The sequence below is a fragment of the Cimex lectularius genome, unplaced genomic scaffold (assembly GCF_000648675.2).
Source record: "Cimex lectularius strain Harlan isolate CLEC.00 unplaced genomic scaffold, Clec_2.1 scaffold20, whole genome shotgun sequence".
In the NCBI taxonomy this organism is placed as follows: domain Eukaryota; kingdom Metazoa; phylum Arthropoda; class Insecta; order Hemiptera; family Cimicidae; genus Cimex; species Cimex lectularius.
Window position 1 is genome coordinate 1,708,586 of NW_019392641.1, and position 13,902 is coordinate 1,722,487.

General features: G+C 33.7%; 1 protein-coding gene across 3 annotated transcripts in view; it reads left to right on the plus strand.

Annotated features, from left to right (window-relative positions):
* LOC106661487 (acetylcholine receptor subunit alpha-like) overlaps window positions 1–13,902 on the plus strand; it is a 356,838-nt gene that overhangs the window by 332,216 nt on the left and 10,720 nt on the right. For all 3 annotated transcript variants that reach the window (XM_024229480.1, XM_014384928.2, XM_024229485.1), the window contains one exon: window positions 4,040–4,220. In XM_024229480.1, coding sequence (XP_024085248.1) covers window positions 4,040–4,220 — 181 coding nt within the window. The remainder of the gene's footprint in view (window positions 1–4,039; window positions 4,221–13,902) is intronic.

Below are 13,902 nucleotides of genomic sequence, written 5' to 3' on the forward strand. Positions count from 1 at the left end.
AACGCAACACACAAACGTGACACATCTACACAGAAAACACACTTTGTGTGAGTACAAATAGTTTGGTTAAACCTAAAATTATGTGTAAATCGTTGTATAAATTAATTTTCACATATTACATGTATTTCTATAATGTAATCAATGTTAGTAAATTCCAGGTCCTGAAGATGATCTAAATAAAGATTGAAACGTTGTCACAATAAAGAAAATGTTTTTCTAAACCTATATCACAGACCGCATCTCACGATCTCCAAATAATCACTAATTAACGGGCACTAAATACTAAACATAAATATGTTAATTCATAAATTTTTTTAAAATGTTCAGAAACATGCATACAGTTTTTCCACTAAGAATTCCCAAAAATATTTCTATTAAAATCGGTAATCCTATTTCCGTAGCCCCTTGTTAGATGGAGATAATTTTCGTTTTGGTTATTTCAATCAAGGGATGTTCATTTCCCATGTGTGATATGTTCATAAGAGCCCGTCGAGAGGAATTGTACGGGGTTATTTAAGGCCGTTCGCGTGGCATGCTCTTTGTCTTGTTCTATCTCGGCTTACACGAACACACCGATGCTGTGTTATACCGTTGAACGGTGCTCAGTCTTCGTTGATTCCGCCACAAGTCACACTCCTCACAACACCTTCCCGCTGACATATCACCTTCCCAGGGAGACACGTGTATAGATTTTCATCAAGGCCCGAAACATGTGGGGCTAATAAATATCCTAATCCGAGGTAGGCCGGGGCACTGTTTGTACACGTCTCACCCCCCTTTAAGCACGTCGCTTCTCCTTTTGTCTACAGTCGGATTTTATAGGGTTTACGACGGGCTCTGTCGTTTTTCTCACCGGCGTAAATTTTCTTTCCGTGACAAAGGGGGAAAAAAGAAGGCGTCATGATCATGCAGATAAAAGAAGGATCTCCCAAGCGAATGTCTTTTTGTTCTATCTGGAAAATATTCAGCCATGACACTTTTTCAGTGCGACTAAAATCAAAAAAGTTATACAAAGAAACTATACTAATTATAGAGATAAAAATATTCTTAGTAAAATAAGGGGTTTGTAGAATTTTCGAAAATTTAATTGTTTCCCGTTAAATTAATCATTTTCCCCTCAAATTTAAACCGTTTTAGTTTTAAACTATTGCCTCAAATCAACCATTTTTAATTGCAGGTTAATCTTTTTTTACCTTAAAATTAACCTTTTTTAATTTATTGTTTTTAAAATCCAAATTAAACCGTTTTAATTTCAAATTAGTTGTTTTTAATTTCAAATTAATGTTTTATTACATCAAATCAATAATTTTTAATTGCAAATTAATATTTTTTACCTTCAAATTAACCTTTTTTTAATTTCAAATTGATCGTTTTTAAAATTCAAATTAACCCGTTTTAATTTCAAATTAGTTGTTTTCAATTTTCAATTAATCTTTTATATCATCAAATCAATCATTTTTAATTGCCAATTAATCTTTTAATCTTCAAAGTAACCTTTTTTTAATTTCAAATTGATCGTTTTTAAAATTCAAATTACCCCTTTTTAATTTCAAATTAGTTGTTTTCAAGTTTTAATTAGTTTTTTATAGCATCAAATCAATCATTTTTAATTGCAAATTAATCTTTTAGCCTTCAAATTAACCTTTTTTAATGTCAAATTGACCGTTTTTAAAATTCAAAGTAACTTTTTAAATATTAAATTAGTCTTTTTTAATTTAAAATTAATGTTTTATTGCATCAAATCGACTATTTTTAGTTGTAAATTAATCTTTTATTACCTTCAAATTGTTATTTTTTTATTTTTTAAATTGACCGTTTTGAAACTCAAATTAACACTTTTTAATTTCAAATTAGCTGTTTTTAATTTCAAATTAACAGTTTCCTTAAAACAAATAAAACTCTAGAATGTGGTATAAAAAATGTAAACAAATAAAATTTCTTCATTTAAAAAATTATTATCAAATAATTGGGCTATTAGTAAACCACATGAATATTAATTACAATTAAAATTTAAAATTATATAAAATTAAATATTAAAAAAGATTTTTCTTTTAATATGAGATGTTTTAAATAATCGTTAATAAATTCAAAATAATCGGGCTTTTAAAATCTAAATTTTTTAAATTAATAGGAGAATTTATTATCATTTATTTAGAAGAGAATTTATTATTATTATAATTATAATTATTAATTATTAACTTTATTGTAATAATTATATATTTTAAAACAATAACATATTTAGGGAAGAATCATTGGTTTTTACATTTATTTTGATCAAATTTTAATTGTATTTTAAACCCATTTTTATATGGTTTCCTAACATAATTTTACACCAACTCTTCTACAAGTTATAGTTAAAAAAGCTTAATTTGAAGCGCAAAAAGTGTATTTGAAATTAAAAAGGTTTAATTTGGTACTAAACCGTTTTAAGTCTAGTTTTTAGATGTTTCATCGGTTTCATAAAATAACTTTTTGGTTCAATGTTTTTTGACGTAACAAAGAGATTTCCGAACTAGTTCATTTTTAAAAACTTTTCGTTGGTCCGGGTTTGATATCTTAATTTTCATAGAAGTTGAATTGAAAGTTTTACTAGATACACTTTCATTCTGTAGGAATACTACAATAGCATGTATTTTAAAAGAAACAAATTATTTCTTTAAAAAATAAAATGCGCATACATCAAAAGATACCTATACAACAGACCATAACGACAACGCTAAAAAAATATTTATCAATTTGGACCAAAATTAAGGAAGTTAGGGAAAGGGTGAACATCATCCATGGGACACGCTGTAAATACGTAAATAGCATTTTAAAAAATTTTAAGATAGACATAAATAAAGAAGTAGTTTATCAAGGTAACGTTTATCTGCTAGGTCACATCAAGTTTGGAGTTGATGTTGGGTGGTCTGCGAGTCGGTCGATGCTACCCGCGAGAGATGACGGACCCAATAAGTGACCCACTGCCGGCCCAGCATATCATTATTTCAATTGTCCTTTCCTACATCAAGAAATCCAAGATATTTCTTTAACGTTTTCATCAGCATTCCCAGAATCCAGAGGGGTTTCAGTGAAAATATTAAAAACGGTATTTTTCAACAAAATCCGACAACTGTTCGAAATACATTCCAAGCGCAAATGCATATGTCATAAATATTTAAATCATTGTACTTCATCGCTGTATTTTTTATAAACTCAACCATCTAAAGTCACATATTTTCATTTATTCAAATAATGTACCTGTTATCCGAAAACTGAAAATATTTTATATAACAAAAAGGAAAAACATGTCTGCTAAACGTCCAAAAGGTTCAAAATAAAAAAAATGAATTTCTAGCGTTATTTCTTGTATTGCCTGAGATCAAAGCGATCATCGAACGTCTGGAAAATATGAAAAGCCGTTTTTCTCATCCGTCAGAATAAGTCAAAAGATCTTGCTCTCCGTGTTTTATTTCTACTGGCATCAAATATATAGGAGAGACTTTTAAAATAAATTTAAATGTTTTTTAACTTATATTTTAACAACTAGCGTAATTGTTTAATAATAATAAATTGCCTTTATTTAAATTGAAATTTGGACAATGTAATATCTGCTTATTAGATAGACATGGGTATATAATAATACCCATATAATAATATACAGTAAGATATACAGTATTAGCAGGCTTTAATTAAAACATAAGTAAATACTGATAACAGTGATAAAATATTTGTATTTTTAATGGTAAACTACCGGAAATACTTTTGTTATAAGTATTCCTGTCAAGTTGAACCGTCAAACATTTTTTTAAAAATTCTTCTTAAATTGCGCTCCTTGGCATAAAAGAATAAATATAAAAATTTAGTAAATTGTTAAATAAGGATAACGGCCAAATGTTAGGCTAGAATCTCTATACAGTCAGCTTGTTGATCAGCTTATCAGCTTTTAGTCATATTAAGCAACTTTTACTCAGAAATTCTTGAGGCTTCATTGACCTGCATTGCACAGGACATCGTCCAAAGATAAGTTACTTAAGTGATGGTTTTTTTTTCTTCACAGCGCCGACGGAAATTTTGAGGTGACCCTCGCGACGAAAGCAACGCTCAACTACACCGGCCGAGTCGAGTGGAAACCCCCTGCCATTTACAAGTCTTCCTGCGAGATCGATGTTGAATATTTTCCGTTCGATGAGCAGACCTGCGTCATGAAGTTCGGCTCTTGGACGTACGATGGCTTCCAGGTAAATAAAACGATCACAAATGTCTTTTCAACTACTAATAAACCAATAGCAATACGAAAGTATACTAAAAAAAGTTCATTCTAACTTGTAAGACAATTGCTGAAAAATATTGCTGTTGAAAAATGTATGCTTGACTGCGTTTACCTGAACAGTTTACGTCTTGCTAAACATAAATTTCTCGAAATTTCGCTAAATATTTAGCCATAGAACAAGATACATAATTCATGATCTGTACTTTTACCATTAACTGTTTAAGCCATTTTTTATATAAAAAATTAGGTTTTTCATTCGATCCTTGTGGGTTCACAAAGGGAAAACAACACCCTCATAAATTTTATCTTTATGAATTTGCGCATCGATTTTCAATTTGTGATGCCGAGATTGAACGGATGAACAACTAACTAATCGTGAAGTTTTGCCCGGGAGTCGACTCGACACTCGAACAAAGACTAACTTATTGACTATTGACTACAAAGGACGTCGATCAAATAGAATCCTAATTTCCAACGCCGCTTGTAGCCGTTTCAATTTTCCTCGTGAACGTGAATCTCGTCAAAGTGATTTTTGCAATTTATCCATATTTCGTCTCTCTCTTTCTCTCTCTCTTGCTCTGTCTCTCTCTCCCTCTTTTTCTCCCTTTCTTTCTTACTTTCTATCTATAGTTGTCTATCTATCTTGTTCCTTAAATCCATGGAACCTTTTGTCTAACTCCCTTTCTCTCTGTCTCTTACCTAGCCTATCTTCTTTTCTTTCTCGCTCTGTATCTATAGTTATCTACGTATATTATTTTGTTCCCTGCCTATATTCTATGTAACCCTTTATCTTACTCCATTCATGTCTGTCTTTGTCTCTCACTCTCACTATCTTCTTTTCTTCCTTGCTCTGTATATATATATTTTGATCCTTACCTATATATCATCAATCTATATAACTCTTTCTCTTACTCCCTCCCTCTCTCCCACCCACTCTCTCTCCCTCCCGCACTCTCTCTCTCTCTCTCTCTCTCTCTCTCTCTCTCTCNTTCTCACACCCTTTTTCAGTTTATGTCTTTCTTTCAGTCTGTCTTTCTCATTTATTCTCTCTCTCTCTCTCTCTCTCTCTCTCTCTCTCTCTCTCTCTCTCTCTCTTTCTGTAATGTAGAATGTGTATAAATAATTTCTGTACATATTGTTTCTCAGTGGTAACATTCAAGTTATAACGCCTAGTTTCTGTTGTTGCATAACCTTCATTTATGATTGAAATACTTTTTTTGAAGATGTTATATCCAGCTTGCTTCCGAAAAGCCAAAATATGACTTACTATTATTACGAGAGAGAGAGAGAACATGTTATGGTTTGAGCAAATCTAATTATCTGATCACGAATAGCTACGGTCAGTCCAAACTATAAGGATACTTGTTACTATATCACAATGATATAACACTAATTCATACATTTCCAACTGCTACTGTTCGATTTTTTTCTATGTTGAGTACTTTTTAATAATAGCAGGGGATAAACTCGTATGTTGGCACCCTGTGAGTTGGTTTTATTTTTAAAGCAAAAGTTTGTTTCATTATTGGACAAATGAAGGGACTAAAGTCTGTTTGATGCTAAACATGACAGAGAAAGTCGGTGAATATATTCCCCACGAATGCAGTCCTTGCCTAAAGTTTTAATCAAAAAGAATCCACGGTGCCCTACTTGAGAAATGTAAGATTCTCCTTGTATTACAGACACAAAAACTGAATACATTTTATGACTAAATGTATAATTTAAAAAATGTTATGATTATTGAAGGTGGTATAAAAAGATGAATACAAATTATAAGGAAAATCACGCATTAATTTGTAATCCAGTGTGCCCTATTCATTTTATTAATAATGCGTTTTTCCGCAGCATATGAGTTTTCAAAAATGATCATTTACCGTGAATTGAACAGGTTAAATAAAAGGCTGAATACAAACATTATTTTTTAATTTAAGAATAGGTTTAAAGGTTTACTTAATTTGCGTTTATCCGGTAACGGTCTAAATTTTCCTGTTGGTAGGTTCAACGGTTTAGTTGGAGTGCTGCTTAAAGGAATTAATTGCGTCCCCTCGTAGCTATATGACCAAAGTTGGCAAAGGGTTTTATCGCTGTAGGAACGGAATGGACTTGTAATCCTCCCGGTCGTCCCGGGTAGATTGCATCCTTGGCCTTGCTGCAAGACTCCCGTTTTAAAATACCATCCTGTCTATGTTAGGGCTGGAGGACGTTGTTGCCTTGGCGGTAATAAAAAAAAACCTGGGGCAAGGGGAAGGAAATACCTTCCTCCGGGCGCCTTTTTGCCCTTCTTTACGCTCCCTTTTATCCTGCAATTAAATCCGGAACATTTTAAAAATGAGCTGGATTCGCCCTTGAGATGAGCACTCTTGAAACAAAAAGCGGAGAAAATAAAAGTAAGCCTAATGTCGGTTTTAATGGAAAACAGGAACTTTCTAACAGCTTGAGTTGAAAACCTTGCACACTATCGGAGACGAGAATCAAATAATTGCAATAACAAATACAAACTATATAGTATATGAGAAAATTATATACATATATTTTTTTACCCTTTCCACCACCCCGCCGTACCTGAGGAAGACCCCATACCGGCGGACAAACGCTTTAGCTTAATCAAATTTGTATATCTAAGGGATTTCAAATAAATGGGATAAAAATACCTCCCAACGATCTTTCCTTCAGGCGAAACCGCTGGTCGGTTTTTGAAGGGACCATATTTTCATTTTAGAACATAAAACAAAAGGTCTTCCCTTGCAGGTTTCCCCTTGCACATTTACTTTTCCTTGGTTTTATTTTCTATCTATTTATATTATCTAAAATTTTCTTACTAAGAAGAGGAAAACAGCCCGGAACCCTAAACCTAAACCTATGTTTAATTATGCAATAAATAAATAACGGTAATAAAACTCTAACAATAATAACAATATTTAGAACTTAATAATTAGAATAAATAGGGACTTGTTCATTTAAGGCAAAGTCTTTTTGTGCTCCAAAAGATTTGATATCACAGACTAGCTTTTGGAGATTAGGCGGCCATTCTGCTGAGGTGACGGTTTTTCGCAAACGTTCTCTTTCTGCCTTGAATTTGATACAGCTGAAGAGTTTATGTTCGGCGTCTTCTTCAGTGCTGCAAACGGAGCATAAAGGGCTTCTCTTTTCTTATATTTATGAAGATAGCTTGCGAAGTTTCCATGTCCTGATAGCATTTGGGTGGTCCAGTAGTCGGGGCGTAGCCATTTTCCTTTTTTCAACGCTTGGGAAAAATTTGGATGTTAGTCGACCTTTATTGCTATTTGTCCATCTTTCTTGCCATGATGCCCTTGTCATTTTTCCCAAGTATTCTTTTGCCTCCTTCCCCGTTGTGCTTCGGAACCAGTCTATTTCTCCTTGGCTTGCTTCATCATATCAATAGCCTCATTTTTCTTTTTTTGATGGATGACCACCCTTTCTTTAAGGACAAGGTCTATTGGCGGTGCGTTGGCTATTACTGGTATAAAATATATATATATATATATGAAGTGCGATGCAGATAAAACAGATAAAAATGAGAAGCAGATAAAAAAAAATATATAGATATAAATATAACAATATATATTGTTATTCATTCAAAGTATATCTAGTGATGTAGTGTGTTGAGAGTGACAGAGAAGCAGACAAAAATTTAGTTTATTATAATTTCTAAATTTGTATGTATTTAAATTTTGATTGATTTCATTGATTAATATCAATTATTTAGAGAGAGATAGAGGAGATATTTAGATAGATCGATAATGAGAGAGAGGGGAAGGGAGTGAGGGAGAAAATAAGAGATAGGGGTAATTTTGGTTTATGTAATCACTGGCCATTTGATGAATCTAATTTCCTTCAAATAAAAGTCTCATAAATACATACTATTAATAATTAAAAATGTAAAACAAGTTAGTTTAAGAATTATTTTACCTAGCAAATGCCAATTATATGTGGTTCCTCGCGACGTACAATTAATTAAGGTTTTTAGTTGAGACGAAAAAAAGTTAATGGCACGAGAGGGATTCGAACTCACGACCTTCGGCTAGATACGCCGCTGCTCTACCACCTGAGCTATCGTGACCTCGATCCACACGGACATCAACTTCCCATCTCAACCCCACCTTATGAGTTTTCCCTCCTTTTACCATTTTTCGTCTCAACTAAAAACCTTAATTAATTGTACGTCGCGAGGAACCAAATATAATTGGCAAGATCGATTGCAAGAAGATGGCCGTGTAGTTGCTACCAGCTTTGTTTTGTTCGAATATTCACACTTGTTTACCACAAATGCCTATTGCAGACTCATTTCAACTAAAATGTCTCTCCACAATAAGAATAATTCCAGTCAAATGGAAAATGTTCATGACTATCTAATTCTTTAAATTCACTAATTTCGTGGTCCGCCTGACCAATTAATACATTACGATTAATTAAGGTTTTTAGTTGAGATGAAAAGCTCAAGTGGTAGAGCAGCGGCGTATCTAGCCGAAGATGGTGGGTTCGAATCCCGCTCGTGCCATTGACTTTTTTTCGTCTCAACTAAAAACCTTAATTAATTGTCCTGTATTAATTGGTCAAGCTGACCACGAAAGTAGTGAATTAAAAGAACAGTGATGATTCTTACTTTTTTTACAATACAAGACGTATCTTTGTACTAAATTTCATGTTTCTAACTGCACGTGAAGTGCCTTATAATTTACTACACCCTCTTTCCCTAAAGTTGCACTAATTTTGAGAAAAATGCACATTTCCGATTTTCTCCTTTACTTGCTATACAAAACTTACCTTTTTAGCGAATTTCACGTTTCTAGCTGTTCGGTAAGTACCTTTATAATATTGATGATATGTGAGTCAGTCAGTAACAAAAAGGCAAATTTTGAAATTATCCCCTTTCGAAATGGGTTAATATTAATTACTCAAATTTTTACATTGGCTAAGTTTAATTTAAGTTTCAAATTTTAAAAGCCCAAATTAAGGGGAAGCAGAGGAATGAGGGTGAGAAAAACCGGGTGAATTGGTTGGAGTAAAAATACACATGGCAGCTAGCTGGAACTTGGCCAGCGCTCTGCCTTTCGCTAGTTAAAAATCTGCATGTGAGTAGGTTCACTTTTGAACTAATGCTCTCGGCACATCAGTTGGCCAATTTTTGTTAATTTCTATTGGAGTTGAAATGATATATCAGACTACAGAATGGAGTCAAAGAGGGTGGAAGGATTTTGGCCTAAACCCAACGAATTTCATCACTGATCAGTAGGCCAACCCAGCTAATCTGGGTTAAGCACTTTTCTCACTAATCGGAATCATAGCAAGGATAGTAAAACAGCGGCATTAAATTGGCCAATCCGCCCCGGCCGAGGTCCAATGGAGATAAAATGGAAGTAAATTTGAGCTGTTGTAAATCAGCTGATTCGGCCGTCAGCTCGGCCAACAGCTCCCTCGGCCGACATCGCTTTCAACGAGGATTTATCACCAACAGCTTCCGCTCAAATCCCATGCGTACAACTATCCCGTCGATGTCCTCCCCTTCGCAGGCTGAACTCATAAAACCGTGTAAATAATTCCGAACCTTCTCAACTGCCCGATGATGGTATCGGTGTTTCCCATTCCAGGGATGACATAAATTAATTAAGACCAAAATTTAATATCGCTTTCGTTTTTAGCAGGATGTGGCTGACTTCAGAAATTGATATGACTAGAGAAAAATCTTTATCTTTATTCTTTAAAATCCCACATAACCTTCTAAAATTTATTACCTTACAAATACACGTAAATTCAGGATATCTCATGCTTATGCATTTGCCAAAATCCATAAACTTATTATGGTCAGGATCAGTGACAATCAAGTGGCAAGGTTTACAGATTATAGACAGTTAACACAATCAGACAACCTTAACACAATTGATTGTGCTATAACGTCCAACCTGATTTAAATGTCGATTTGTCACGCATTTCCATCACCTGTTGACAAGACTACATATGCATGCACCTTCATTATCAGATGTTATCAATACAGTACAGCTTAGAAAAGACGTGAGGTTGAGAATTTGGACACGCGTAAAAATGTTATTGGAGAATCCTATATATAATTCGGAATATTATGAAGGTCTCTCGCCTATTCTATGTTTTATCATTCACATTAACTTAGGTTTATTAGCCGTCCTGGTACTCAGGCATCACTGCCACTTGCTTTTAAGGGCGGATCTCATTAAAATAACTAAGCATTTCGAAGGGATAAGCCGCTATCGTGATATCCAGCCTTCGCCATCGCAAAACTCGAGAATATTGTTCAGATTCCTTATTGTAGCAGAAACAATCTTTAAAAGATCATATTGAAAAATTAACTCTGGATAAATATTAAAACAATCATTTGCCAGATACTCTATAATATTTTATATTAAATAAATTTGAATTAATATGGTTAAGAGACATGTTGGGTATTCAGCGACCTCGTCCGATTGTGGGAGGTAATCCTTTTCCCAAATGTGTTGTCAGATCTATTTTACGACACTTTGCCACTCAAATCACTCACCTGATTAGATGTAGAGCTTCTGTATATTAAAATCCTTAAAGATAGCGTTAATAGGCAATAACATGCAAATAAAATGTTATCTAATAGAAATAACAAATATATTAAAGAAAAAGTTACGGCAAAGGTAAACAAAGTTAGTTTCTTATTGTAATAATAATACTATCAAATAAAATTATAGTATTAGTTTTAAATTAAAAAATTAATTAAACAGAGAAATAACGGAAGAGCTCTTCAATGAATTTAGAAAAGAAAGAAAAAACTAAGTTAAAATGAAGATACAAAAAAAAAGTATATATATTTAAATTAAACTAAAAGTTCTCTTGTGAGTACTCTTGATGTATAGATGTGACGTGGCCTTGCGGTTGTGCGGGAAAGATTATGAAGTCGGGTCCACTTCAGCTGCGGTGCGGGAAGATGTCAGGCGTGCGGTCGTTGTGAATCAAGACACAGAATACAACTGATTTAGTGCGGCGGACGAATAATAATAATAACGCCCGTATTGTTGAACAGTACAGAACGTTGAACTATCGATTTATAATACAAAATAACTTATATAAAATTACTGCCTGAAACATCTAAATGTAAGAAACAGAGCGTATGCTGTCATCTTGGCGGTTGAGACGCGACTGGTCCAGTTGACTGGACTTGACAAAAAAAAGAAGTTTCCATGGTAATGAAAAATACAAAACAATTCACCGTAGCAACGGCGACGTGTAAACACTGGTGCTCATGGCAACCAAAAGCATAACATTTGGTTCCCATAGCAACGGGAGGCGTAAACATTCTTTTCCCGTGGCAACGAGACCAAACAAACTCAACTTAAATTAAAACAAAAAATAAAATTTAAATTCAGGCGTAAACAAGACATGACGGAGGTATTAGATAATCCTTTATTTTTGCCTTTATTGGAATATATGTTAATAACAGATTTTGATATAACATTTTGGATTCAGCATTGTCAAAATTTGGCCAAGTATATTGTTCATTTGTCAAGAATGCTCTCTACATTTTTCATCTCAACCTAAAATCTTAGATGAAAAGAATAATTAATTGGAATAATGAATATAGTCAATTATGGCTACTAAACGAATATGGATTAATTTAATAATTAAAAGAAGTATTTACTTTATTTAATAGCTTCCCGTGGCCACTTCATAAGTCGCTGAGAATCGAATCCTGATAACGCAACATTTGAAAAATGGGAAAAAGAGGTGTCCGAGAGAATCAAAATCACGATAGCTCAAGTGGTTAGAGCAGCGGCGTATTGAGCCGAAGGTCCTGGGTTCGAATCCCTCTCGTGACACTAATTTTTCATCTCAACCAAAAACCTTAGATGAAAAGAATAACTAATTGGTCTATTAATTAAGCGAAACTGTTTGATAATAAATCGTCCAGATTGAGCATAGGAATCGGCGTGTTAAGGTGTAAAATTGAACAGATATACTAAACCGGCAATGTTTGTAAGTGTTGCGGAAGTGTCGGTCCTTAACGCCGTATCCGCCTCGGTAGGACAGTTACTATCGAAGTTTCAAAAAAATAATTAATTATTCCAAAACGTTATATATTTGAAAAGCTTGTTTTTAAAACTCGTATACAATTATATTTACAGGGTGGCTTTTTTCAATGCAACACTCATTTTTTTCGATAACCGAAAGTTATTAAAAAACAGTTTAAATAGTAACCCCTTTGTCTTTAATAAAATAAGAGACCTAACCATTTTCTTAATGCCAAAGTAATAGCTAATAGTATCAAATTTATTTATTCAAATGAGACCTAAAAGTTTTGGTACATTTTCGCAAAAGTGGATTGCGTATTTCCGGGAAATATTCCAATTCAAAGGGGGGGGAGATTTTAAAACCCGCATCAATAACAAGAATGACTCTGTTGGGTTAACCGCTTGAGCCAATGCATGTATAAATTCTTTTGTATGTTTTGAACACCTGAATGAATTTACAGTATGGTTCACAAAGTCGAGAATAAAGATAAACCTAACGAAAAGCGCACAGATAAATTTTACCTCACGTAAAAATGTCTGTCCTGCGGTGAGTATAAATGGAATTCCATTGCCTACCACTGACCTTGTGCGTTATCTTGGACTTTTCATGGACTTTTCCCCACACAGGACTGAAAAAACAGCAAACCAACCGACGTTATAAATTGTTAAAAAAACTACTTGACTCACGATTAAAATTAGACATTGAAAACAAACTTTTAATTTATAAAACAGTGATTAGACTTCTCTGGGGTTGTGAAGTCTGGGGCTCAACCAAGGCTTCCAATTCCCAGCGTCTCCAATAAATCCAATCTAAAATTCTCCGTCAAATTATAAATGCTCCTGTTTACGTTTCAAATTACACTATTCATAACGATCTACACATCCCGTTTGTACATGAACTCATCAAAACCCGCTATAAAAAATTTCACCAATCACTGAACACACACAGTAATCTATTCGTACGACATTTATCACTTCCGGTTGGAATATCTGAAAATCCTCCAAGACGATTAAAGCGAAAGTGGCCCCGAGACCTTCTCATTGAGTAAAGACTGAACAAGATATCAGTGTGAAGGGGAAACTTCTCCTACAAGAGCCTCAAATGATAATACAACATATACGAACATATTTACTTAATATATCACTTGTAGTTGTAAATATCAAATAAATGTAATAAAAAAAGTATGTTTTGTTAATTTTTTGAAGGAACTATTTTGCTTAGTAAGGGAATAATCACAAAAGACTTGCTCAAAGTACATGATAGTCTTGAGTTGGGTAGCCATTCTAATCAACTGGTATTTCATACTTTTAATTTGTTCTAAGGTAATTGTAACTCACGATTTCTTGCTTTATATTAATCTTTAGTGTCATGAGCGGGATTCGTCTGCTCAATACGCCGCTACTTTAATCACTTGAGCTATCTCAAACCTTTGCCCTCTTTTTGCCATTTTTTCAAATGTCGTTTAATCGGGATTCGATTCTCTTATTATATATAAACACATGCACTTCGCAGCCAAAATAAATACTTTCATTGGAAAACAAGTATTTATTTGTTCGGATGAACTTGTCAGAACTCGACAGAACAAATTTTCGTCAGAATTCGCATTCATAGTAACCGTAGCCTTA